This window comes from Synchiropus splendidus, chromosome 3 (assembly GCF_027744825.2).
Source record: "Synchiropus splendidus isolate RoL2022-P1 chromosome 3, RoL_Sspl_1.0, whole genome shotgun sequence".
NCBI lineage: Eukaryota > Metazoa > Chordata > Actinopteri > Syngnathiformes > Callionymidae > Synchiropus > Synchiropus splendidus.
In genome coordinates, this window is record NC_071336.1 from 15,969,515 (window position 1) to 15,995,043 (window position 25,529).

At 42.4% G+C, this 25,529-nt stretch overlaps 1 protein-coding gene across 6 annotated transcripts in view; it reads right to left on the reverse strand.

The window, feature by feature from the left end:
• Positions 1 to 18,878, reverse strand: part of arhgef40 (Rho guanine nucleotide exchange factor (GEF) 40) — a 35,558-nt gene extending 16,680 nt beyond the window's left edge. For 2 of the 6 annotated variants that reach the window (XM_053861062.1, XM_053861063.1), the window contains exons 1-17: positions 18,681 to 18,878; positions 18,118 to 18,193; positions 17,639 to 17,763; positions 11,335 to 11,424; positions 9,579 to 9,686; positions 6,937 to 7,222; positions 5,578 to 6,661; positions 5,256 to 5,488; positions 4,949 to 5,137; positions 4,114 to 4,228; positions 3,688 to 3,781; positions 3,523 to 3,609; positions 3,087 to 3,203; positions 2,916 to 3,014; positions 2,684 to 2,835; positions 2,210 to 2,348; positions 1,429 to 1,548 (exon numbers count right to left, since the gene is read on the reverse strand). In XM_053861062.1, coding sequence (XP_053717037.1) covers positions 1,429 to 1,548; positions 2,210 to 2,348; positions 2,684 to 2,835; positions 2,916 to 3,014; positions 3,087 to 3,203; positions 3,523 to 3,609; positions 3,688 to 3,781; positions 4,114 to 4,228; positions 4,949 to 5,137; positions 5,256 to 5,488; positions 5,578 to 6,661; positions 6,937 to 7,222; positions 9,579 to 9,686; positions 11,335 to 11,424; positions 17,639 to 17,659 — 2,934 coding nt within the window. In that variant the 5' untranslated portion in view covers positions 17,660 to 17,763; positions 18,118 to 18,193; positions 18,681 to 18,878. Of the gene's footprint in view, positions 1 to 1,428; positions 1,549 to 2,209; positions 2,349 to 2,683; positions 2,836 to 2,915; positions 3,015 to 3,086; positions 3,204 to 3,522; positions 3,610 to 3,687; positions 3,782 to 4,113; positions 4,229 to 4,948; positions 5,138 to 5,255; positions 5,489 to 5,577; positions 6,662 to 6,936; positions 7,223 to 9,578; positions 9,687 to 11,334; positions 11,425 to 11,575; positions 11,650 to 17,061; positions 17,281 to 17,638; positions 17,764 to 18,117; positions 18,194 to 18,680 lie in introns of those variants that run through there. The other 4 variants (XM_053861064.1, XM_053861065.1, XM_053861067.1 and 1 more) reach the window with 4 other exon arrangements.
• Between the last annotated feature and the right edge of the window lie 6,651 nt (positions 18,879 to 25,529).

The following is a 25,529-nucleotide window of genomic DNA, read 5'->3' on the forward strand; positions in this document are numbered from 1 at the left end:
ACTTTGTTTTTTTTTGTCACTGCGTAAACAAGACAAACTATGTTCTAGACAGTTCTCCAACAGGAGACTGCGTCAGAACCTGTTGGTTACGACAGTGTGACTAATTCTAAAGTTAGAACTGTCCTTTGTGCTGGGTACATGTTTACACGTAAGGAAGGCTTGTGCTGGTGACGTCACCAGCGCATTGCTCAAGGTCTGAGACACGCGCATAAAAACAACAATAATAATAATAGTGAGCCTCTGCATTGCTGGAGGCTGTCTCCAAAATCAAGACTAATTTTATATTTAAAACTGGTGAAATGAGGGATCACTCATGTCTGCCTGTGTGTCTCATACTGAAATATTATTCACATTTTATTATTATTATTATATTATTATCATTAAATTTTTCTTCCCTTCAATTTTTTCTTTGATTTTTTTTTTTTTAAATACTGCTGACCCTGTTCTGGCTCCACATGTCTTGCACACGTTTCCTGCGACTCCAACGAACAATTATCTTCAGAGTGAGTCAACTGACTCACAGCATAATAATGCACCGTGTGTGTGTGTGGGTGTGTGTTGAGGCGAATACAATCGGCCGAATTCAAATGGGCTCCTGGTAACTAATATATGAAATAAACGTCACTAACTTTAAATCATGTTTGATTGCTGATCTGAGCAAGTTTGATGATGAAAACTCATCTGGACTGAAGAAGTCTCAGCCCTCACATTGAGAGCTTCGTGTTTTAAAGATTACATTTAAAACTACCTGGTATTAAAGTGGGACTCATATGCTTATGCTGCTGCAAGAGCAACTGGAAACAGCCCACAGGAGCAGCACAAGCAAAGAAGCGCATAGTGTTTCGACTTCATGACGGCACTTTACTGTGTACTTACTACTGCATGCAACTTTTTTTTAACAACGCTGCATGCCATGTGCTGTTTTTAGAAACACCCAGCCCAGTGTAAACACCGCTGTCAGACAACCTGACTTTGTCAGACAAGTCCTAGTTGAATGGCTTTGTGATTGAGAAGAGGTGTGACAGGACAGCACAGCTGGTCTGTGATAAACCGCACTTAAGTTTTAACTGGAAGGACAAGCAGTTTTTCACACAGGGCGTTGTCGGTTTGGATTTTGATTCCTCTTAATTATATTAAAAAAAAAGGCCATTTAACTGGCACTGGATGTTGGCTTCCTTGTGTTGCTTTATTTTGGTTTGGCTATCTGACACATTGTGGGTGAATAAAATCTAAAGGGGGCAATGATTTTTCACACCATGATAGGTTTACATAATTTATCCGTCGATATAGTGAGAGTTTCATGAATCTAATATCTCTAAACGTAACATGAGCAGTACTTTAGATGAACACTAGAGGTCAGGCATGCACCGATTACTTGTCTGAAGTCAGCGAGTGTTTTCACAGCAAAAGCCAAGAGATGATTCTCACGTTAGCCATTTCCCGAAAGGTCTTGAACTTCTGCTGTTTGAGTGAAAGTCTGCTGAGGGAGAGAGGGGGGTCTTTGTAGCCCTCCAGCTGTGACTGGACCTGCTGGATCGCTTCATCACACTGGGGAACAGAGACAAACCAGGGGTGAACCAAGGTTACTTACAGCAATAAAGAATGTGAGGGCGTTTCCTGCATCTTCATGACAGACAAAACGCCATGTTCGCTCTGAGTGACTTACAAAACAGTCTCAAAATAGATTCATGAGACGAATTCATCAAACAGCTTCATGAGTGTAACCATGTGAGAAATGTGAATAACAATAACAGTGCACAATTAATATCCCAGCGTATGCTCAGACGTCATGTGTGACTCGTGAATCAAACTAGACGTGAACAAAAGAAAATTCCCACTAGTGAGTCATTCTTTTATTGACTGTCCAAGTGACTATAGTTAAGAAAGAAGCTATTCGTGGAATCATTCTAACGCCTTAATCACAGACACGATAAAACTTTTTTTTAATTTCTTTTTGTTTTACTATTACGATCACTATTCCATTTTACATGTGATAAATATATGTATTCACAATACAACAGTCAAATGAAAACATATAAACCAAACATAAGGCAACAATAAACATTAGCTTACAAAGTGAGTGAAATGTGTAAAGTATTTTTCATTTCATTGTTGTATTTTACTGAAATTGATTACCATGCTCATTTGATTTGCAATGAGGATGAGAAACATTGTTGGATTCACAGGAAGAGGCAACCATGTTCCTCACCTGATTGAGCTTCTCCACCTTCCCAGCAAGCCGTCCCAGGGCTTCTAGGTCACGACCTCTGTTGTTGGACACTTGGACAAGTCGATGGAGAGAGTCGTCCACGCTGTCGTACAGTTTAGACGTGGCAGCGAGAGCAGCTCTGTTGAGGAGAAAAATCGTGTTTTTTTACACACGGTGTTTAGGGTGATACTTAAACACAGGACACAAATGTGCCTATGGAAATGAAACTATTGAAGGAGACTAGTCTTATTTATCAATAGATTAACTGCATCTTTGCGAGAACAACAATGAAAGGTTTTACTTAAGCCTTAAACATTTTCTTTCATAAACACTTAAAAACGCAACATTTAAGCAGATCACCAACTCAAAATGTAAATTGCAGCACGACTTTAAAAATGTGTAATGACAGAATTACATGTTATTGAATTATTATGATTATTATTGTTATTATTACTGAATTAAGGCAACAACTACCGACAGTCTGGTGATTTCTGCGCCAGTCCAGAGGAGCTACTGCTAAGCCCAGCCAACCAGGCTCCACCTCTTTGTTGGAGTTCAGTGAGGCGCTGGTCAGCCAACACACTGGTCATGAGCTGTCTGTGTTTGTCGATGCTTATTGGGACACTCTGGAACAAACCAAGACAAAAACAGAAAGATGTTCAGCTGCCGCCTCACTCGTCCCAAAATGTTATCATAAAATCAGCACCTCAATGTTATTTGGCAGAGGCGCTGTCTCCATTGAATTCAATGCTTCTGTTAAGAGCAAGAGGGCGCTCTCACAACGCTCTGTTAGGCTCTCTAAACTCTGAAACCCAAGCAGGTAGAACAACGTCAGCAGGGGAAAAGACAGACTAAAATATCTCAGAGAGTTTAATACCAATCGAAAAGCCAGCCAGTCTGAGTGACAGTGTACAAAGTCTCCCTCCATCTCTGTGGGAAGCTGCTGCCTGTCCACATACTGCTGAAGGACAGTTGTCCCCTGGACCACGTGGACCTGAGAAAGCATGATGGAACTTTAACAAACACAGAGAAATGAGCTGACAACATTATTATCATTAAAGACTGCATGAAAGACAGTAATAATCTTCAGTGTGTGGGGGTTTGTGAATGAGGGTTCATTTGCATACAATCCATTTTGACAAATATTAGTGATCATGTGGTTAAGCCATCGCCCAGGAGCCACATAAACCCTCTGTGCCTTAGTTTTTCCGTGGTGTCATTTTAAAACCGCTGCATGCATTTCAAACTTGCAATGTCATTTTTGTGTGTGATAAGGTAGTTAAGTACGTTAATAGTGGTAGTAGTAGTAGTACCTCGACTTCTCCCAGGTTATGGGAGGGGGTCTGTTTTTGCTCCTCTAGCAACAGCAGAACAGATCCCAGACCACCAGGTACCAACCGCTTAAAAAAAGAAAAAAATAATAATTCCACATTCAAATCTGATCTCCCCACAAGCTAACACAGTTTTTATTCTCTCACCTGGAACAATTTAAGTGCAGAGAACAAAGGAGCGGAGGATCCAGAGCATCTGTTGTCTATTAGCAGCGTGAGACCTTTTTCCCTGGCTGAAGGCCTGATGTAAAAAGGAAAGGTTGGATCAGTCAGCATGGAGAACTTGCAATTTCTTCCCTAGCACAATGTAATTTTGAGAGAAAGGGAAAGGGTTGGTTGCTTTGTTATGCCATAATAAATAATAATCCTATGTTATTACATTGTCATTTGCAATGGCAGAAAGGAGACTAGGAGACGACGTCTGACATGATCCAGTTTCAGATTAAGTGGTGCTGCCAGTTAACGGTTAATATATTAATTTGCTCATATCAGACTGCACATACTCCAGATGTTGATGTACCACAGCCAGTTGATGTGACATGACTCATGGAAATATGTCAGAGGGTATCTCACCGAGTGATGCGGTGGAAGCAGGCCAGCACCTGCGCCATCTCTTCCTCGCAGTGATCCTCCTCAGGTGAACTCACTCCTGCTACAACCAGCGCGCGACCCACCCTGTCGACTGTGCCTGGGACCAGTCGGATAAAACAAGAGTGTTTTTTATACAGTGCTTTTCATGTCGGACCCAAACATAACATTATCTCAATGCACATTGGGAATGTTCATTCTTTATGGCTGGTCTTTCGACTAGTTCAACCAAATGAACAGGTCACTGGACACGTTGCCAGTCGCTCGCTTGGAGTTGGAAATTAGGCTGAAAGCAAGTTGCAAGAAAGTGGCAACAAACACTCAGACACGCACACAGGGCTAGAAAAAACAAAGCCTCACCCATAATCCAGTTCACCTTCATATTGGCTCGTCATGAGCCAAGTGTGACTAAACTTACAGATGGTGTGTGACACACAAAAACCATTTCACGTCACATTTTTTATCTTTTATTTTGGCAATTTAATTATCTGTACATGACTTTCTACAGATATGCACCTGCTAAGTAAGTGGTGAACCTGTATATACAGTACAACTCATCCATCTGCAGGTGGCGACTGAACGAAGGCCAAAAAAATAACATTTGGAAATTAACTAAATTAGACAGTAATTTCTCTTGTCCAGCTCCACCCTTCTTAAGTGCTGTGATTCATTCTTGTGTCTTTTGTCAGGGTAAACATGATAATGAACCCTTGCTACAATTAGACTGCTATTATCTCCACATTATTAAATGGGTCAGACTGTTTGGCACTTGCAGGATTGAAGAGCTGCACACAACAACAGGTGATATTTTCAGATATACCTGTTAACTTTAGCCTTCCAGACTGCAGAAGGTCGGTGTCCACTTCTCTGAGCAGTGGAGGCTCATTGCTTGTTTTCCCCTTAAACTTGTCTGGGCATAACTCAGCTGGCCCCACCTCCACATCTGGGTGGCTCACTGTAGATGGAATTGATGGACCATTGCAAGTGGGTGAAGTTTGGATCTTTGTATCTGTCCGACAAAAAAACAAATTTCTCATGACTATGGAAGGAATAAAATGTGCTGTGTTTGCATTCCTCACGGATCAGTAACATCTGACCGTTCACGCAAGGCTACACATTTGTCAAACCTGAAATATTGTTCTCTGTGTTTTTCCCGCTGCTGGTACCGGTGCATGCTTCATCAGGTTCTGCCATCTGCTCAGTTTGTTCTGATAGGTTCTCCTCAGTGATGGGCAGCTGTGTTGAGTCTGAGCTGGTGGGGTTTGTGTATGGAGATTTCCCTTGTAGTTTCATGCCCCTTGGATAAGATCGACCTCCAGATCTTGCTCTGCCTCTGGCCCCCCTTCCCTTTTTCTTTCTTCTACAAACACATGAAGATTCATGGAGAATAAGAGGTAAAGAGTTTATGTTGTATTTTTACATATATTAAGAGACACATCTATACAGTACCTGGTGGCTCCGTACCCTGCAGTTTTGGCTTCCTTTGCTCTGGAACGCTCAGTCTTCCCATCAGTCCCTGGACCACTGAAGGAACTTGACATTTCTGTCTGGGTGCTTGCAGTGTCTCTGCATACTCCACAGGTGAAAGGTGAATCCGGTGCATCTGATGTTGGGGTGGTGGTGCAACTGTCCTCGCTGTGTGGTTTGTCAGTATCTTCAAAAACGGAGTCTGATTGAGAACTGTAGTCTGATCCTATTACAATTTTGTTGTTCATCATGTCAAGAAATTCTTGCGTGACTAAACCATCGCTACTTCCAGAGTCTCGTATCTGGTGGTCATTCCCGCAGGGGTGTGCAAGGCCGTTGCTCTCGTGCTCCCTGCCCTCGCCAGGTCTTCTCTCTTTTATTGGACAGTCAAAATAAAGTCGAGGTCTTTCAAGTTGCTCCACATCTGTTCTCGTTCTGTCGTCATCTGAGTCGTGGACAGAACAAGAATAAGGTTGGTGTTCTTTGGCTTGGTGAGGAGTTTCTTCAGGTGCTTCAGGTGACCCTTCCTGAGGAGTCACCATGTCCCTTTTGGCATTCTCAAAGCTTCCAAACCCATCCATTCTCCCATTACCCCAAGCCTTTCCTTTCCGAAGTTTCATGGCTTTCCCTCTGCGACACAGAGGCAAGGTCTTAGTCGTACATATCCCGTGCATCTCCAGGTACCTCTGCCTGGAATCCACCCCTCCGTCAGGTCCTACTCTGGGCTCCAAAAGCTGCACATAATCACTTTCAAATGGAGAGTCTCTGGATGTTCGTCCAAGCCCGTCTTCGCTGCGTCTGCGTTGTGAGCTTAGGCCATTCAGAGATGCATTTTCCTCAGCCTCATCATCCCAGGACCACGAGTCAAGTTCTCCAGAAGATGAGCCACACCAGCCGCCAATGCCACCTCCTTCACTAGAGAGGCAATTGTAGTCCTCATGATTGGGCGTGTTGCTCGGTTCTTCAGAGGGGTCGTGGACGAATTTTGGATAGACAACCTCCTTCCAGGGGAGACGCACTACACCATCGCATGTGCTGACCAAGCAGGTGTCGAGACCTCCTCCAACTTGTTGAGAGAGATGTAAAATGAGACATTTTAGTTACATAAAAGTGTGTTTTAACCAAATAAAAGTACACTTTAACTTGACCCATCTCCGCTCCCCCTCAAAATATCCGAACCAGGTCATGCACACATCTGCTTGTTAATTGGTATTTCTCAGAGACACAAGAGCCATGAAAGAGAAAAGGCTCAGCTAATTCTCTTAAAGCCCTGCTATATAAATATATATATATATATAATTAAGCCATGAGATTAAGCCAGTTCTCGCATGTTATCCTCACCTTCCCTCTTGTGGCCCCGTTCCTTATTGACGCTGTGCAGCCACTCGGTTGTAAAAACCAAAGGGTGCTGGGACTCTGGTACCAAGATTTCCTGAACAGTTCGACCACCGGGGGCCAGACATTTCAGGGCCAGCCGCGGGCAGCGTGTGGAGAAAGGCACCACCTGGAGGTAGAAGTCGTTGCAGCGCAGAAGCCTCCAGTCAAGCGTTGACAACTGTACGACAACTTTTTCTCCCAGACACAGAGGCCATCCGGAGTGCAGAAAGAGGCAGCCAAGGTACTGGGACTGAGAAGAAATCAAGAAGGGAGAGACTTGAATGCACAAATTCTTCTGCCTTTTTTTAACTTTCAGATCAAAACCAGACATTTCCTCATTTGACCAAGAGCATGTTTCGCCTAAAATGCTAATCATGTGGGTGACGCACAAGAGGGAGAAAAAAGGCTTTGTGCCTAACAGCTAATAGCAAAACATATCCTCATGAGCAGAAAATCAAAGCAGAGCTGTAAAAATCAGTCTGCCGCTATCACCAGCAGATCATGAACTTAAAAAGTTGAACTTTTTAATTAATTAAATCATTGATGGTGAAGCCTTTTTTAACCAAAGTTGTCTACTCAAGTTTGAAGATGATCATGAAAAACACAGCAACGTTAATTGGTACTGCAAGCACTCTTACTTACTAAACCAGGTTTCCTAAAGAGGTTAGCCTCTAACCTTAAGTAAAAAACATTCTGTAAAATGTCAACCAGTGGAACTCTGGCTCCTCAGTTCTCTTCACCGGTGTTTGGCCACAAGCTGGACGCAACATTGTTGTGACAGCTGGGAAAGTTCCAGGAGAAATAGAAAGACATACTCTGTCCATCATTGCTGCCAGACAAAAGTGAAGCCGGATCTCATTCTCAAAATGTGGTTAGCTTAAGCATCAATTACAGCATGCAAACTGTTGTTCTACCCATCAGGAAATGTAAAACATCGGCCTAAGCTGGACAATGACATTCCATATTCTGGTAAATATTGTTTAGTTTCTCATCTCACACAGCAAGAAATACAATCTTTTTTGTGTTTCAAGTTTTCAGTCAGTGCTCATGTTGTGGCCCACGTTTCCCTACAACCCACTCATTCTGGTTTCCTGCCCAAACCTCCTCCACAATGTGCCCCACTGTGCTCTCCTTTTCCCCCACTACCCCTCTGTCAACCACTTCTCAATCTGTCCTCTATAGGCATTTGACTTTTTTTCCTTTCTTTCAAATAAATCCACGCTGATCCAACGTTTTCACTGCCCTCAATTCCTCCGCCACCAGCTCACTCTTTTTCTCAGAGCACTTGCGCACTCACATATGGAAGGAATTAATGTTGTGACTCATGAGCTCACCCTGGGCCCAGCAGCTCCACTTAGTGACAACCAAAACAGAGGTTGCTCAAAATGTGTTTATGTCCATGAATAACCCGGGGGAAGCGCACAAATACTGTCTCAAAAATTACCACAGGAATAAGGGCAACTGATTTCAGAGCGGCATCTGCTCCTCAAATTTCACCTTCTCATGGCTGTTCATTTATTTCAGGTCATTATAGCTCGGTCGCACCTTTGTCAGGTCTGTGATTTTATAATAGACAGACATTTAGCTGAAGTCACACAGAAAAATTGTTTTCGGACCTATGTGACAGTAAAATTATATATTCCTTTAACCTGAGCCAATAGATTATTATATTACATATGCATAATAAAGGCTTTGCTGTGCATGTCACCGACACTGTATCACCTCCTCTTACCCTGCGTCCACATTTAAACATGACCCGGAGTCATTCTGCTCTGAAGCCATACTCAGAGCCTGGACCCTTTGATTCATTATTTATTTTTTTTTTACTGATTTGAACATCTTCTTTGTTTTCAAAAATAAATAATGAAAATAAATATAAAAAACGAACCCATTACTGCTTCTGCTTTTTCTTTAAATCCTCCACCGCTCTGGAGAGGAAGAGACTAGTCTGAGGATTCGTCTCAGTGAACTTCACATGTACCTTTGGAATGCTGGTTATAGGACTTGACCTGACATAGCTAAAAACAAAAGAAGCATTTACAGACCCATGTGGTGATTTGTTGCTGGGGCCTGAGACAGGATATATCAACGGCCGCCTAAAGGTTTTTAACTCTCCCCCTGTGATGTAAGTGAAGTGCAGCATTGATGTCGGCATAGGAAAAGAGAAACTTGAGAACATAAGCTACTATGTTTAGTTTCAACATTCTTTCATTTACATCTTAAAAACACAGATCCTTATGTCTAATATCACACCTAGGATGCCTTCAAAACAATATGAGTCCACGACTGTCATGTTCATGTCAAAACAACTTTTCAGTTATTTTCAGTTCTTAGTTACTTACCAATAAGTATTAATGATAACTCATAAGTAAATCATTCAAATCAAAGTAGAATTCTTCCATCCACATTTTTAGGAAGTCACTTTGTCCTCCTCTCTGCAGTGATCAATTTGCTTTTTAAAAAAAAAAAAGTCAAGTTGCTCAGTGGAGACAGCGCAGTCAAAGCTTCAGTAAGTGATGCTCAAAGTGTAGTACAGAGATGTTCCATAATATTTTCAGATTGATGCCACTTGGATCAGGGAGATTTGCGTGCGTGCCATGACTCACACAGGCATGTTGTTGGAGTTTGTGAAGAAGGTGCTTTGCAGGAACAAAGTAGTCCAGGAGGTAGCGCAGGCTGTCGTGTTGGTACGTGGACTCCAGGACAGAGAAGACCTGGACAGAGAAGAAGCCTCAGAACATACTGACCAATCAAACATTTTGTGTCACAGAAATGCAGTTTGGTTTGGTACAATTGCCCTGTTAATCGGGAAACTTCAGGTAAGCGGGAGACACTGCAGCAGTTTTGGAGAATCTGCTATGGCATCATAAAATGACATGTATTGTAGCCTTGAAGTTGTTTCAACAAACTGCATTTCTGCTTCTGGAGTGATGAGGATTATAAAACTGCTGTATAGAAGTTTATATTATAGATACAACAATGACTCAAAAAGAAGTTTAATTTTTGCAGCGGTAGTAGTTCAACTACATGTAGTCTAGTCTCCTGGCAGTGCACCCTGGACAAGTCCGTCACAGGTCATGCATGAACAAGCAACTACTGCAACGTAGCTTCCATTAGTTGCAGAAGCAAAATAAGTTTTCATTATAGATAGCTAGGTGCTTATTTACAACTCCAATTGATCTGACCAAAAATATGTTTATTTCTGTCTATATTTGTTTCTCAGAATGACTGAGCCTGTTGAAAACGCATTTTCATGAACGCGGTCAAAGGCCGACTCTTTTAAAAGGCTCAAGACCAAAACCATTGATAACTTGGTTCCAGTTAATAAACACTGTAAGATGATGCACCTCGATGCGACTTTTTGTTTCCAATCATGATATTTTCGGTCAGTGTTTTTCAACCGCTGTAGCGCGGCACACTAGTGAGAGACTGTCAGATGATCCAGTTTCACCTCATTTGTCCGGAGACAAAGCCTGGCAATATGATGACTTCAAATAATGAACAATTCTAAAGTGTTGATGATCTACCAACGTGTGGAGATCACATGGATTCGTCCACAGTCTCTCTATACACTATAGGCGCTGATTCATTCGTCACTCGCAGATCAGCTGCACTTGCTGCTCCTCTTGCCACATGCACTCACAGCCAAGAAGCCGGTCAAATGCGAGTCGAGTTGTAAACCTAATGCGGCTCTAACTTGACCCCAAACCTTCACGACAGAATAATGGAGTGTTTGGAACACACTTGGCGAACCGACACCATAGACTGTCAGCACCACAGAGCTAACAGAGCTAACGGCTAATGTCACTTCACACCTTTGACACTTGTTAACTATCAAAGCTCTTCGTGGTTTAAAGTTTGGCTAAAAACCTAATACGGAACCAAACAAATGCACTCCAAAATGTGACGAGACAGAGAATCAATCCTTGATGTTGTGAAACAAGCTGGGGCGAAGAATATTAAACATTTGCCACAAATTGTGATAAAAGCAAAACAGTCATTAAAAATGATGCCGACCCCTTTCTGGCGACATTTTTTAAAATACTTTTTTTTTTCAATTTTGTTTCTGCATGCCAAAATAATCGAGTGTCAGCTACAATCTTTCACAAAGGACCTTCGACTAAGCAGAATAGTGTTTGGCTGAGGCTCCATTGGTGGTGCCCCTTGGGATTTTTTGCACCCTAGCTTAAAAGAGGTTGAAAAACACTGTTTTAGGTGAAGTCATGTAGCGTGCTGAACTGAACTGAAAATTAAACAATTTCACATACGAGTGGCTTATTATGTACAGTATATGGTTTTTATAGGGGCTTCAAAGTGAATACATGATAGAGGATGGATTGTTTGTCAGCATGTGTTCTTCACCTGGGAAAGGAGCGGTGGAGCTGTGCTCTCAAAGGGAGGATAGAGAGATGACAGCGCCCCCTGCACGCAATCCTCCATCGCCTCCGAACCCTGGCCAGGAAGACAAAAGCGAGGGAAGGGTTAATCCATGAATGTTCTCTGAATCAACTCTGATGTCTGTGTTTGTATTTAACAGCCGGCAAGTCTCGCCTTTACAATCTATTACATACACACAAACGCACAGACACATTTGCGCACGCACAGCTTTCAGTTTCCTGTTGTATGGTCAGGGGAGTGTCGAACATTTCCTCCGAGGCCCCATAAATGCTTAAGACTCTGGAACAAAAGAGGTAAAGCAACATGTAATATACACAGCGACACCTGCGTGCTCACACACACACGCTAAGGCAAGCTAACACGTCATTTCACAAAAACCAGCAGGCGAGGTGGAGGGTGACAGAACAGAGCATGCAATACATACAGTGTTGATCTTCCCGAATGGACCATCGTCATGGCAACCTGCAACGTTTTCTCTCTTTTTTTTTCCCAAACTTTCTATTCCCCCAGCAGCAGGACTTCCCCTTTCTGCTCTCATCGGCCTCTCGATTCTTGCTTGTGCATTTTTGTACCTTATTTTCCAGGTTTCAGTTCCTTCTGAGACTGTCATCTGACAACAATTAAGTCTACTTCTCTTCAACAGTTCCCATATTGTGCGGCGCAACTGCAGCCACCAGAGGGGCGGATAGAAGAGGGAAACCCAGATTGGAAGAACAGAGTGTTCGGAAAAAGAGAGCTGCTCAGACGAGCCAGGAGGGAATGAGCTGGGTTTATGTGAGAGGACAGAGAGCCAACAGTATTTGAAAATAAGTTTTAGCCGTTTGATTTGTGTACAGAGGGGGGTTGGGGTTAACCACATGGAAGGGTGGAGCCACTGAAAATCTGTATTTGCAAGTGCCTGGCTTCGCAGTACAACTTATGTTCAAGCATCTCTGCCAAGTCTGAGTTGGAATGTAAAATGCAAACTAGTACATGGTAGATCATGTTTTTGCAGCAATGGGGGGAAAGAAATCAAATTGATTACTAAGGGGAAAAAAAACTATTTGGTTTGTGTGTGCAGAATTATAATTTGATGTTGGGCAACAGCTCAAATTTGTCTTAGATACATGTGAGGTTTGTTAGGAGGAAATGTCTCCTGACCATGTGTGTTCATGCTTGTCTTGTGTGCAAAATGTCTAATGTGCAAAAAAAGTGATTTATGTGACCACATTGGTTTTTTTTAATATTATGTAAACTTAATGCTTCTAAAATATGACGTGAGAGATAAATCCATTTCAAATGTTTTCAGACAAAATGGCGAAGAAGTCACTTATCAATCCATTTACAGGAGGAAACATGGCAGTTTGGGAATAAAAGTTGATACTGCAGTGAGTTGGACCTCTAAAGAGCAAAATGGGTTGGTGAGACCAACCAGATGCTGTGGCGATTCGTCTTATTTTGGATAGGAACTGTTCAATTCCTCAAAGCTTAGAGAGTCACTGGTGAAGATTCCTGTTGACCCCAGTTGGTTTAGCTGGAGGAGGACTGATGCAGTAAAGTTAGGGAGGCTGAACTTAGATGGTTTGCACGTGTGGAGGAATGCTAGAAATGGAAGTACCAGGTAAAAGAAGAAGAGGGAGACGACCATGAAGGTTCATGGTTGTGATAAAGGAGGACATGGTACGTACATCTGGAGAGGGAGCTCAAAACAGATGAAGTTAGAGGAGGCTGACTTGCAGTCTATGTAGTGACTGTGAGTCTGTGAGAGGGAAAACACAATAAAGGTGTAGTGATGGTACTAAAGGGATCAAACAGCCTTCTGGCTCCCTGTCAAAACACAATGAGTCCAGCCAAACCACAGCGGGACGTGTCGGCAGATCACACGGCAAGTCAGCAGGAACTTCCTCAGCGATGTAGAAGCATCTCAGTAGACGTGTGAAACACTGAGCAGAAACTGGATATTTAATTCAAAAGATGAGTATTCCTCGCTCCTCTACTGAAACACTGATACAAACTGATATCCTGCTGGCACTTCTCAACTCACACTCAGAGACCTTATCTGTCATTTTGGATGATGTTTTTCTGGTCTGCTGGTGCCCACTGTTTGCTTCAGTCTGTACACAAGGATGAACTGACTGGTTGGATATCATTCATTGGACCAGTGTGTCAGGACAAGTTTTTGAATTTTCAGAATTTTCTTAAACAAACCCACTGCACATTTACATGACGGAAAAGTTGACAAAAACCTTATAAAGTCTTATAAATGTGCTACAATGCTTTTGCAGTGCATTGTGGGACATTTGTAGGTGAGCAACATTGCTTTTCGCTCACAGATGAGCCATCTTACTTTGTAGCAGCGCTCCGATGTCCATAGAAAACATAATACCTTTTGTATTTTATTTATGAGATGTTGAAGAACGTATGAGAATTTTTAGGTTAATCTAGTTTGTTGAGCAGAAAGTCATGTCACACGCGTGTCATTTAGACAGTCATGGACAGTTACCTCCAAATAAAACCTGCTGAGTCAGCTCATAACCAGCAGCATTCTCTTCAAATTCAAGACTTTTAACAAGAATGATTTGAATTCCAGGTTATAAATCACTATAATATTTGTTGCAACACCCAGTCAGTTTGTCTGCACTGAAGCAAATGTGGCAAAGCAGCAAACTCTTTTATGAGGTGCTATCACTGCGTCACCCGCCCCAAGACACAGCCTTCGCTGTGAGAGTGAGAGCTTTTAAAAATACTGATAGCACTTACTGGTGGTTATTTATATGCCTAAGAAAGCTGCAGAGAACAGAATTGTAACCATTTAAATTTCATTCCAATATCAGACAAACCCAGAGACGTGATGCCTTTTTAAAATTAGAGATCTTGTTGAAGGTATCAAGTAATATGCTGATTTATTCCGTCTTTAATTCTGGTTTCATGTGGTGAAAGACCAGGGGCAACTTGTCGTAGCCCATGACAGAATACAGACAGGCAGACATAGGTAGTAAGGCCCACCCTTTTGCGTCTTTCAAGAGAGATTTTTCTTGCTTGGACACTCAAAATTATTGTACAAATCATTCATTACATCAGGGGAAAAGCAAGGTCTTAAAGCTTTTAAATATACAGACATTAAAAACAGAAATGTGGCTTTGTAATAAGTAATGGATACCAACTGAACGGTAAACATGAATATTGAGAAAAGAAGAAAAACAACAAAAATAAATATATTAAAATATGCATGAATAAAATATAACTTAAATGCTAAAGCAAATCTGTTCTCCAGATTGGTGTTCTAAAATTCCGGAAATGTTTATGTCCTCAATCAAGTCATTGTATTCATCTGTCCTTGTAAATAAGTGAGGGGAAATTTGCTCCCTCCAACATCCCACTCGGTTTGCGCGCTGTGATGATCACCAAATGTCAAATGCTGGTCAGCGATGACAGCGACGAGTGAGTGTGTATCCTCTTCTTTGTGTTGCACAGAAATACAGACCACTGAGTCAGACTTCCTCCTTTTCTCTATTAGATGCTGACACACAAAGGGATATAAATATCTGAAGTATAAAGACTGCTGAAGTGAAAAAAAAAACTCAGACAGAAAGGATAAAAAAGAGGAGGAGGGGAATCACCAGTGGAGAGATGGATGGGAACAAGAGCGGCAGCTTGATAGAAACCAGATGTAGAGAGGAAGAGAGATAAAGCAGGGGGGGTGGCTGATGGGAGATGACATGATGTGCTTGAAAAAAAAGAGAAAGAATGCACAGACAAAAATAAGGAGGTAAAGAGAGAAGATGGGAGTCAACAGACAGAAACGGGCTGGTAATTGACTTCCTGTTCTAAATCTCCCAGTAGGTCAGCAGCCTCACCGACTCTCGCTGACTCCTCATTTAGTACCAGAGACGTCTGGTCTCGTCTCTTATTGTGTATATGTGCAAAACAGATTGACTCATATATCATCCGCCGCACCACTCTCCCCTTTGGATCGTGTGAGACGTATTTTACTAGCTCAGACCTAAATTACATGAGAAGACAGAGTCACTGACTCAGGTGAGTTACACTCTGTTTCAAAAGAAAAAGCTCTGCTGAACCACTGTCACTTGACCATCACTGACTGGGTGAGAAGGACCCTTGTGACTTTACTTTGTATCATGAGTCAGTCACCTGCTGGACATGTTAGATGTCACTTCTCGTGCCATTGTTTTCTAACTGAGACCGTGCACAACTGGGCTCCAGCTTTAGTCAGTCAGTTCAGTTTTTTGACAGTTTGTGTGACAGGTGTGGGTCTTTGACTTGTTTTTTTTTTTGTCTTACTGAGCTGGTAAAGAAATCCTGATCTATGGATGCACATGCACATCTACGGCCAATCATCCACACTTCTGCATTGCTTTTGACATCTGATGGAAGTCAGAGGTGCTACCTGTTGTTTATGAGTGTCAACCTTGATGTATGAAACCGGTGTATTTTTACACTCTCATGAGACAATGATTACATAACATCTCTCAGATGCATCATCAAAAGAAGTCTTAACCTCAGTCAATTCAACTAAGAGGCATTTCTCACTTTACATATTTTTCAATTGTTTCGACAGATTTACTTTCATCCTTTTTTAAACCTCCCATATGTAATGGTGACCTGGGCCCAGGGAGGCCGTGGTGGGGTCCTCAGTGGTTCAGTGGGGTCAGGACTGCATGCTGTGTTTCAGTCAGATCTGAACAACAAGCCAGGTTTGTTTGAAAATCACACATTCTGGCTATAATCCCACCAAGTTATTTTGCAGTCCAGTATGATGCTGAATCTACAGCAGTCGAGCAACTGCCATCTCATGTTCCCAGCATCAGCATTTTCCCCGATCGAAACCCATCCAAAACTCAGCAGACAAAGCGGGTGGAAAGCTGCCACATGTTCCTGGCAGTGGCGCTTTGTTTAGTGTGTGCGACAATCAGACAGTGTATGTCACAACTATCCTGAGAATGTCAACACCGACGTCAGTGTGGTTTATGAGCAGCCCTTTTGTTTCTTCTACCTATCGCCACTTGTTACGGACACGGTCACATCTTACCAAACCGCTGTCTGTAAAACCTGATCTGGTCCTGCTTCAATTGCTTCTCTCTCGTTCCCACTTTCTCTCAGACCTGATGTGGAAAATGCGGCATCACCGAAAACCGCTGCTGCCGCTCTCCAAGTTTCCTGAAATAACGAGTAACCCTACACTCCTCTTTTATTCCACTTATTTCTTCTTCTTCAGCGCTCCACTTTTTCTGCTTCTTTTTTTCTACTTCCTCTGTTTGCCAAATTGCTCCACCCTGATCACAACAACTGGATCTTTCTCTTTTGGTTGAATTTCACTTGAATGAGCACACAATGTAAACAAAGTCTCTAGGAAACCAAACACTGACTTGATTCATTCCGCCTGTTTGAACTGAACATTTCAATAACAACTTCTTTCCAACATCATTTGTTTGAGGTGCAGACTGTTTGTAATGATTAACATGGAAACTTTATTTCGCTCCATACCCAGACAAATCCGGCCACATCTGTGTGAAACAATGCTGGAATCTGACAACTTTCTCTCCACGTCCGTCTCAAAATAAGAAGCGTGAGTGTTTAGATACATGTCCACTTCACACAAAGCACATCTCAACGGGTCAAAAGTGAACAAGTAAACGTAACTGTTCTCACAGTGAGATGCCGCACAAAGTTGCTCAAATTTTGGGGACTTACCATGACTTCAGTCAGGAATTCCAACTTAGTCCACAGCGCCTTTCCTGCATTCGCTTCCTCTCTGCATTGTCCGTACTTCAGTCACTTGGTTTTAATCGCCGTTCAGTGGCGGTGAGCACTGCTGTGTCCGACTCTCCAACAGCTAAAGCGAGTAAAACTTGCCCACCTTCTGTCCACTCTACTCTCTCACGGCTGCCTGGGAATGTCCAGGCTACAAATTTTCTCCCTGCAACGTCTGTTCGGCAGTCCCACTCATTCCCCCCCTTCCTTCATCCTCCCACCCCTCACACCCCCCCAACAAGAGTCTCACAGTCCCACATCACATTCACACTTTCCACTTTTAACCCTGTGAGACAGAAGCGGGCGAGACATTTTTACAAGAATAAAACCCACCTTTTCATTGCGGTTTTATAGATATGGCTTACTTATGAAACATTGCAATTCAGCACATTTGGTTGCAAACTGCATTAACACAAAGTGCTTTTGAGTTCAAAACAGAACACAGTATAAGGCGCAACAAGCAGATAAATGTAACAGAGCACATGGAGGACAGTACAGCACACACACATTGACAAACCTGTGATGTGCAGCTGCACATTTCATTCTCATCCCAGCTCCTGAGATACTATGGGCATCACAAACTTCACTGGCCTGGACTATAGGGAGGTCAAGTCTCCGCCCCTTCTGGTCGGTCCATGAGACCTGAGATCAGAAAAAAAAATAGTCTATGGGGAGAGAAAAGTCATTTTCTGGCCCACTTTACCTCAGACCCTGCGTCACACATATGCTGTATCTCAATTTAAATGTATAATGATGTAAGTTTCGACTATGTATGTCTCTTAGTTTACGATTTATTTGCTTATGAAAACACAATTATTTGGACTACAAATCAAATCGCCACATGTATGATGTCACAGCAGAATCCCACAGTTCAGGCACTAAGGCAGATGCAAAAGGTACTAAACTATCTAAGGCACAAGACAGCAAACATCAGCATTACATCGAGTGAGAGCCTGCAAAGAGCATTGTAGTTTGCTACTACATATCACACGGCACCTGAAGTCACTTCTTCCACCACGTCGGACCCATCACAGCCATATTGCTGGGCATCCATGGCCGTACCAAGGACAGGCTGAAATACAGATAATACATCTTCATGTAATTCATTTGCTGGTAATATTATAATATAAGTAAAAATAAAAGTTTAAAACAATCAGCACTTCACATGCTGAGTCGATTGTTATTTGAAAATGTTTGGATGCTTTCACTTTTTTGCGATTTTGGCTCTGATATTATTACATTACGGTATTAATATTACATTTGTTTTATGGACTTTTTAGTGCCAAAGATTATATATATATATATATATATAGAGAGAGAGAGAGATTTTTTTTTCTTTTTTAAATCCTCGTGTGAAGGCAGTTTAATGCCTGAAAATCAAGGTCTCTCCATTGTGTGGCCGAGTCCAGCCCAGAGGCTCTGGTGACTCAGCACTTCTGCGTGTTTTCATGACACTTTGACAAATTCGACACGGAGTAAGGCGTCTGTTTTTAAATTGAGCGTTTTGTGTCTTCACGTTCCCAACACTTCTGAAGTAGAACATCACTGTCACCACTCACAGGCAAACTTAGCTCCTTGTTGTCGCGTCCATCAATTCAACCTTCATTGCACGAGTTAAGCCGGTTGGGAACCAGTTCTTATCCACGACGACAGGCCTCACTGGGAAGGGACAGATTAGTAGGCTGCGATTGGCGTTGAGCGAGGCGAAGTGTTGCGATAAAATCCAGGACGAAGTTCGCGATAGATACAGCTTCAGAGTTTAGAACATAACCAATGCAATATGAGACAACACCACTAGGTGGCTCTCTGCTACAGACATGCCGCAGAGGCGCCTCGACCCACAGAAACAGCCTGCAACGTTCAGGGAGGCTTGAAATTCCTTCCGTGACGGGTTATAACTTTAATAAAATTGAAGGCAAAACATGACGTCACTAATAAAAATCATAGTTTATAAAGTTTAATAACATGTAGAATGCACAGTCCATGAATTCAATTTGCTCCATGTCTGTGTATATTCTAGACATCTGTTCTCAATGTCTTCAGGAGACAGGAACAAGAATACACCGTCTGTGGGGATGCTCCAAATCATAAATAGTTTTGAAGGATGGGATCCATAGTCTTTCAGAAATATTCAAAACGGAACATTTTTTCAACTGCTTGTGCTTTGTACTTGTGCCAGACCATAGTACAAAGACAACCAATCTGTTGAACTTCATCAGTCTTGGAGAGTTTTTGACTCCAAACCGAGTGCCATGGACACACAAAAAGAACTTTGATGGGACAGGATTCCAGAGCTCACCAGGTCTGGCGGTGCGTTATATAATTGCTGCCTATCATCAAGGTTTTTGACCGCCAACGTGGCTGATGCCGGCTTTGTATACGATACAATGTTTTTAAAGGTTCTCTATACGTGTATGTATACATCATGCGTGACGTGAATCACTCCTTGCTTTGTTACATCATTCTTTTGTTGAATTAAATATCACCGGGCGGCGCCTGGAGGACCAGGCTGGAGCACGAATCATATCGTGTGTCACTCACTTTGGAGGCTCTAGTGAGTGGCGCAGCTCCACTACATCCCGTTCAACCCTTCTCTTCCAATACACTCTTAAAGGGCCAAAGAGCAGCGAGTAGAGTGAAGTGTTTGATCTAGAAAGAAAACAACGATGAATCACAATCCGAATCCCTTTTTTTCATGGAGAGATCATTTGTTTTATGACATGTAAGTGGACACAAAAGACTTAGTCACTACAGCACTACATCATTACAATGGGTCAAATCCTTGTTCTGATTGGATTAAATCCAAAAGGTTCTGGGTGGAGAGGACGGCTTTTATGTAGGATCACATTCATCTAGGTCATTACGATTCATCATTTGAATTTGGGGCAACCAGTCAGTTACCTAGTTTTAACTCATGGTTTAGGGATGGTAGCTTTGTTTCATGTTGATCCTTTAGGTGTCGCTGTCACAAAACTGGGACATACAACATTGGTGCATCTAAACAAGCCCGGCTGCAGATGTGAAGCCAGATCGAGTTACTACTTTACACAGGCAGATGGCGAACTCCTGTAACTTCAATATGAGCAACATCAGTGGACTGTTTCTATCAAAGTTTTGAAGTAAACATAGAGGAGAGGAGGGAGGCTGTTGTTACGTACAGAAGTCGGTAAAGAGGAAGACAGCAAATTCGACTGGTATCCTCTGATGAAGCTTTTTCACTTGTACAGTATTTCAGAGCGTGACACTGCTTCTATACATTGTGTCAGCGCTTGGGTTCGAATGGGAACTGTGCATTTATAATGCAATATTAATATTGTTGGAATTGCTTGTGCTACAAATGAAGAAGTTGTTCACGGATGGAGGAATGCTGAGTGAAGAGTGTGTGTGTGTGAGAAAGAGAGAAGTTACAGGTGGAGTACAAAGGCGGGAGTGAAGCCAATACTGGAGGCCTGTGCAGACATTGTAACACATCCAAGGTCAAATGGAGGAGGCTGGAAAGTACCATCTTCTCCAGAGCTGGAAGGAGCTGGTCACAATAAGAGTGACCTGGGTCCGAAGGTGGGGAGTGTGCCTTGTGATCGTTGCTATGGTTACGAGGGAACCAGCCACTGGTGTCATCCACTATAGACCAATCAGATGAGGACGGAGCACACGTGGAGAACTTTTGTATTGAACTCCTCTGTCAGGGAATAGATTTCTTTCTTACATATAACTTATTGGTTTCTAGCTAGTCATTCTCACAAGTAAATGGACATGCGGAGATACACGGGAGGTGTTTTTTTCCAACAGTTCGTTGTGACTGTCCACAAGGAATCGGAATTGGAATGAGCTTTATTTTGTCAATGTACCACAAGTACGTCCAGGTAGACATACAAGACGTAACAAGGAGGACAGATGTAACGGTCATAGATGAGAATCGAGAACAAGAGGCAGGAGGAGGGAGAAAAAAATAGCTCAGAAACTCCCTAAGATTGAGGGAGGCACGGTGGGGGCCAAAGAAGGTGAGAACAAGGGTGAAGAGTCAGTGATGGCAAGGGACTGGAGTGTCTTGTCTGCAAAACTTCGCGGTTTGTGAGGCCCTTTTGCCTTGAGGTTAAGCCTCAATTTGAGGATGAGGGATTGAAAATAACAAGGTCATCATGACTGGATTCAAGTTTAGCTCAGAGTCCTGGTTAAGTTTATGCATTTGTTTTGGATGGTTAGGTTTAGGGTGAGAGGCTGGGGAAAGCATTATGGTAATGAGCGGACCCCACAAAGATGGTGCAAAAAGCCTGCGTGTGTGTTATAAAAACTGCGACCAGCAGGCCCTTTTAGCTCATTGCGCTCAGACTGTTCCACATGAAAATATACTGATAGAATATGTTTTGAACAGAGATGTTGGGTGAAAAAAAACAATTGCAGATGTGAATGAGAGGCTTAGCGGTGGTACTACCTATCTAGCTAGCTTGCTTAGAAGTTCATGATCCTTCTTTCCATATCAACTGATTTTATGACTGCATGAGTTGTCATGTGTATAGTCCATTGTATGCCGCATGTATTGTCTTCCCTTTGTTTTGCATTTGCACAAGCAAGTCATTCTCCTCCTTCTTAATTTGTATAATGTGTAATATTGCTATTGTTCTTTAAAGAGAAGACAGTCTGGCACCACTGCAAAGCAAACCACGTATTACGGCTATGACGATGGATAATTAACTGTAAACCCAAAGGAACAAGTTCCACGACATACATTCAATGCATTGGAATCTTTGCTGCACATCAGAGTGATCTGACCTCAAGTGACTGGTGAGCTACGCAGGCGGCTGACACCCATGTATCGACTCTATCACTTACTGATAGCTTATCGTGCAATAATTCTCTTCTGTCATCACATCTCACATAAGGTAGCATTGCAATAAAACAACACAGTGATTCTCTTTTTTTTTTTATCCCAGGAAATCAATAAATGGAGCACATCTCCATCTACAACATTTGAGGCAGGATGACATCTGGAGCCAGGATTTTTATTTATTTAAATTAAGGTTAAATGAACCACTATTTCAATCCCACATTATACACATTCTTCACAGACAGGTTTTGGTGTCTCTACATGAAGTCTATTTTGATTTCCAGACTCCCATTTATAAACTTAAGTGTTGACTCGTACTGGCACGAACACTGAACACATTAAGGCGAATGAGTCATTAATCTTTGACCGTGTTGTCACACTTTCTTGACCATTTTGATTCAGGCTTCTGAGCGTGTAACTCACAGTCAGTGGCTTGCCTCCTCTGAAACGATTTGCATGACCTTCTCCATTTTTGGTATTATTCCTGACACCCCCATCAAACACACAGTGGTTTCTTCCATCTAGCCTATTTCCGAGTCTGAGTGGGACGGTGGTCAGGAGGAAGCGGTGGACGATTTTTCCTTTTGCAACACAATAACTTCACCTGACTATTCTCTGTTTAGCCATTTCTTTTCCTCAGAGACTATCCTGTCGCAGTTATTCAAAACAGTTGTGTGACTCCTTTGTTTTTGCCTCAACTGCGGATTGCTGGCGTTTGTCTGTCCCATCTGGTGTCTTTGATGTATATCAGAGGATACTTTGTGATTGTGGGGTCTTGTGTTGGTGATGGACTGAAGCTGCTTCGTAGAGGTTTACAATCTGTGAGTCTTTTTCTAGTTGTAAATCCATTTTTGTGGGTTGTACATTTCTTTTGGACAGTCAGTGGCCCTTCAGACACAGTCACTTCAGAGGCCAGGGGCCAGGGGCCAGGGGCCAGGGACTAAATGAAATACCCTTAATAGTCTGAAGGTGTGAGTGTGTGTGAATGGTTGTTTGTCTCTGTGTGCCCCTTTTATGATCGGTTTAGGGTGTCACCCAGGTAGCTGGGCTGCAGCCCCCCTCCATCACCATGAGGGAATAAGCAGTAGAAAATGAATGAATGCAATGGCCCCTAGTTTGTCTACATCACTTTCAGCCATTTGTAGTTTGATTCCAGCGCTGTGAATGACTGGTGACAGCAGTGCACTTTGACCGTTGAAATCATGAATGTCAGCGTTACGTCAGTGATGATGCTTAACCGGTCCAAAAACAGTCTGGGGCTTCTTTCACTCTCCGCAGTGTGAACGTCAGCTGAGCCACAAAGAGACATTTGTTATCTAATTCCAGCACAAACGGGGAGAGATGCTGATCTTAAGCTCACGAGTGAGTCATGTCATACCTGATGTGCATTCTTCTGTTCCCTCAACCAGCAGCGCTATATCGCATCCGACCGCAGACATTCCCCAGCCACATTATACTGTATTAGATAGCTATTTTGTCTTCAGGGTGAACGTAATGACAATTGGTCATATTGGAGTGTGAGCGAAAGCTCAGGTGAAGCATGTTAACTGTTATTAGCTGACAATATAGAGCACAATCTAAAGCCAGGTTTTTGTCCCACTAGCAATAGCTAGATTTCAATATATTTAACATTCAATTTGGACTCAAATATGCCTGACAATGGGTGATGGAAACCTGTGTTTACACATGGACGGGTACTGTGAGTCAGGACCAGCTGCACCTCTCTTTGTTCTCCTCAGTGAACTCGGCTTAACAGGTTTCACGGCTCTCAGTCACGAGCCCATCACACAGCTCTCACATCGATACAGGTTGTTGCACCTTTTCCTGAGAAGAGGGAGTGTTTCTCCCCACAGCATACTCACTTGAGCTCCGGTGACAGGTGGGCCTGTATATGTCATATTGGAACTCTAATGTGAGGAATGTGTCGAAGTCATTGATCACTGCCAACGTGGAGAATGACAACGGCAAGAACGCACCAAAGAAAGCTTATGTTAAGTTGCGCACTGCTTGTTATTGTGTTAAGTGTGTTGAAAAGGGTAGAACACGGCTCCATTATGACCAGATGCTTTAAGTACGACTCATGAAAGTGTCATGAAAAAAAAAAAAAGAAAAAAACTGTCATTGTTTAGAGACGAACCAATGACGGCTATAGTTAAAATACTTTCTGTCAAATGTTTGATGATTCTGACTTTATGGTGAGAATAGAACCCTGAAAATTTTACAAGCCTATAGCGGTCCGTCAATGGAATAAAGGAGAGCATAGAACCATGTCTGGTGAACGCTACCTAAAGTCTTGCACTGTTCCTCACGCACCGCTTTTTATTGTTTAGCAGCCCTTGTTCAGTCACATCTCATCCCATCTTCTTCCCAGCAAGTTTCACAGTGACACACGATTTTTGCCTTGATCATATCTTCGCATCCTGTCATGAGCCGCCTTTATTTTGTTCCCTTGACTCCTGTTTCTGTTTCTCCCTCCTTCCTTCCTGTTCCTGTGGCACACGGCTGGAGACAAACACCTGTGAATAAGAGCACCTGAACTCCAGCAACGTGTGCCAGATCGTCTCCTTGCTTTCTGTGGTGAAGTGGCTCTCCTCGTTCGTTCTCTGTCTGTGCTCTAGTTTGATCATTTTTTACTACTCTCTCTGAAACCCTGGTGCCTGAGTTTGTGTTTTATTGCTTCCTCTGTTTCTGCGTGTTTCCTCGATTGTTCTATGATTTACTATTTCTGTTCATAGTGTTTTTCTCTCTGTTTACAGATTTAAGTTTGTTTCACTCTCCCGGTTTGGTGACGCTTTCTGTGGTGACTCTTATTCGTACCTGTGGACTTCTCCCGGTTTGACACTCTAATTTTGGACAATTTAGACTTCACGTTGTTTTCCCTGGTTTGGTGACTCTTTCTGTTCTGGTTTTATTGTTTAATGATTAAATATTTGCTCCACTTCTTGCCTCCTGTATGTTTTCTCATCACTGCACTTGGGTCCCACTCCGCGTCTTGACTCATAACACGTTCATCTCGTATTTGTTCTTCGGGCTACCTGACAACGGCAAAATCTTGACTCAACAATCCATGTATCATTCGTACGAAAGACGATTAGGGCCAGTGAAGAAAATTAAAATTGGTAGAATTCTGACGTTAATCTCAGAATTCTGAGTTTAAAGTGAGACTTTTTTCTCAGAAGACGGACTTTAAAGTGAAAAATCTGACTTTAAAGTCCAACTTCTGAGAAAAAAGTCTCACTTTAAAGTCAGAATTCTGCCATTTTTTTTTTCTTCACTGGCCCTAATCCTCTCCGTACATTTGGGCACAAAAAAAAAACATACTATGTATATTTAAAAGTGGATTGATTTTTGTTTTATCCCTTTCAAAACAAAAATAAACATTTAAATGTGGTTATTCTTCAATAACCATTTTACTACAGATAAAAAAGAGGGACGTTGTAATACAGTCCAAGGTCAGTTAATGATTACTGTATATTTCATTCCATCTTTATGATTTGGAGGTAAAAGACGTAGTGCCTTCTAGAACAGTCGATAAAGGAGACAACTTTGAAGAAAATGAAAACAACAGAGGAGAGATATGGCA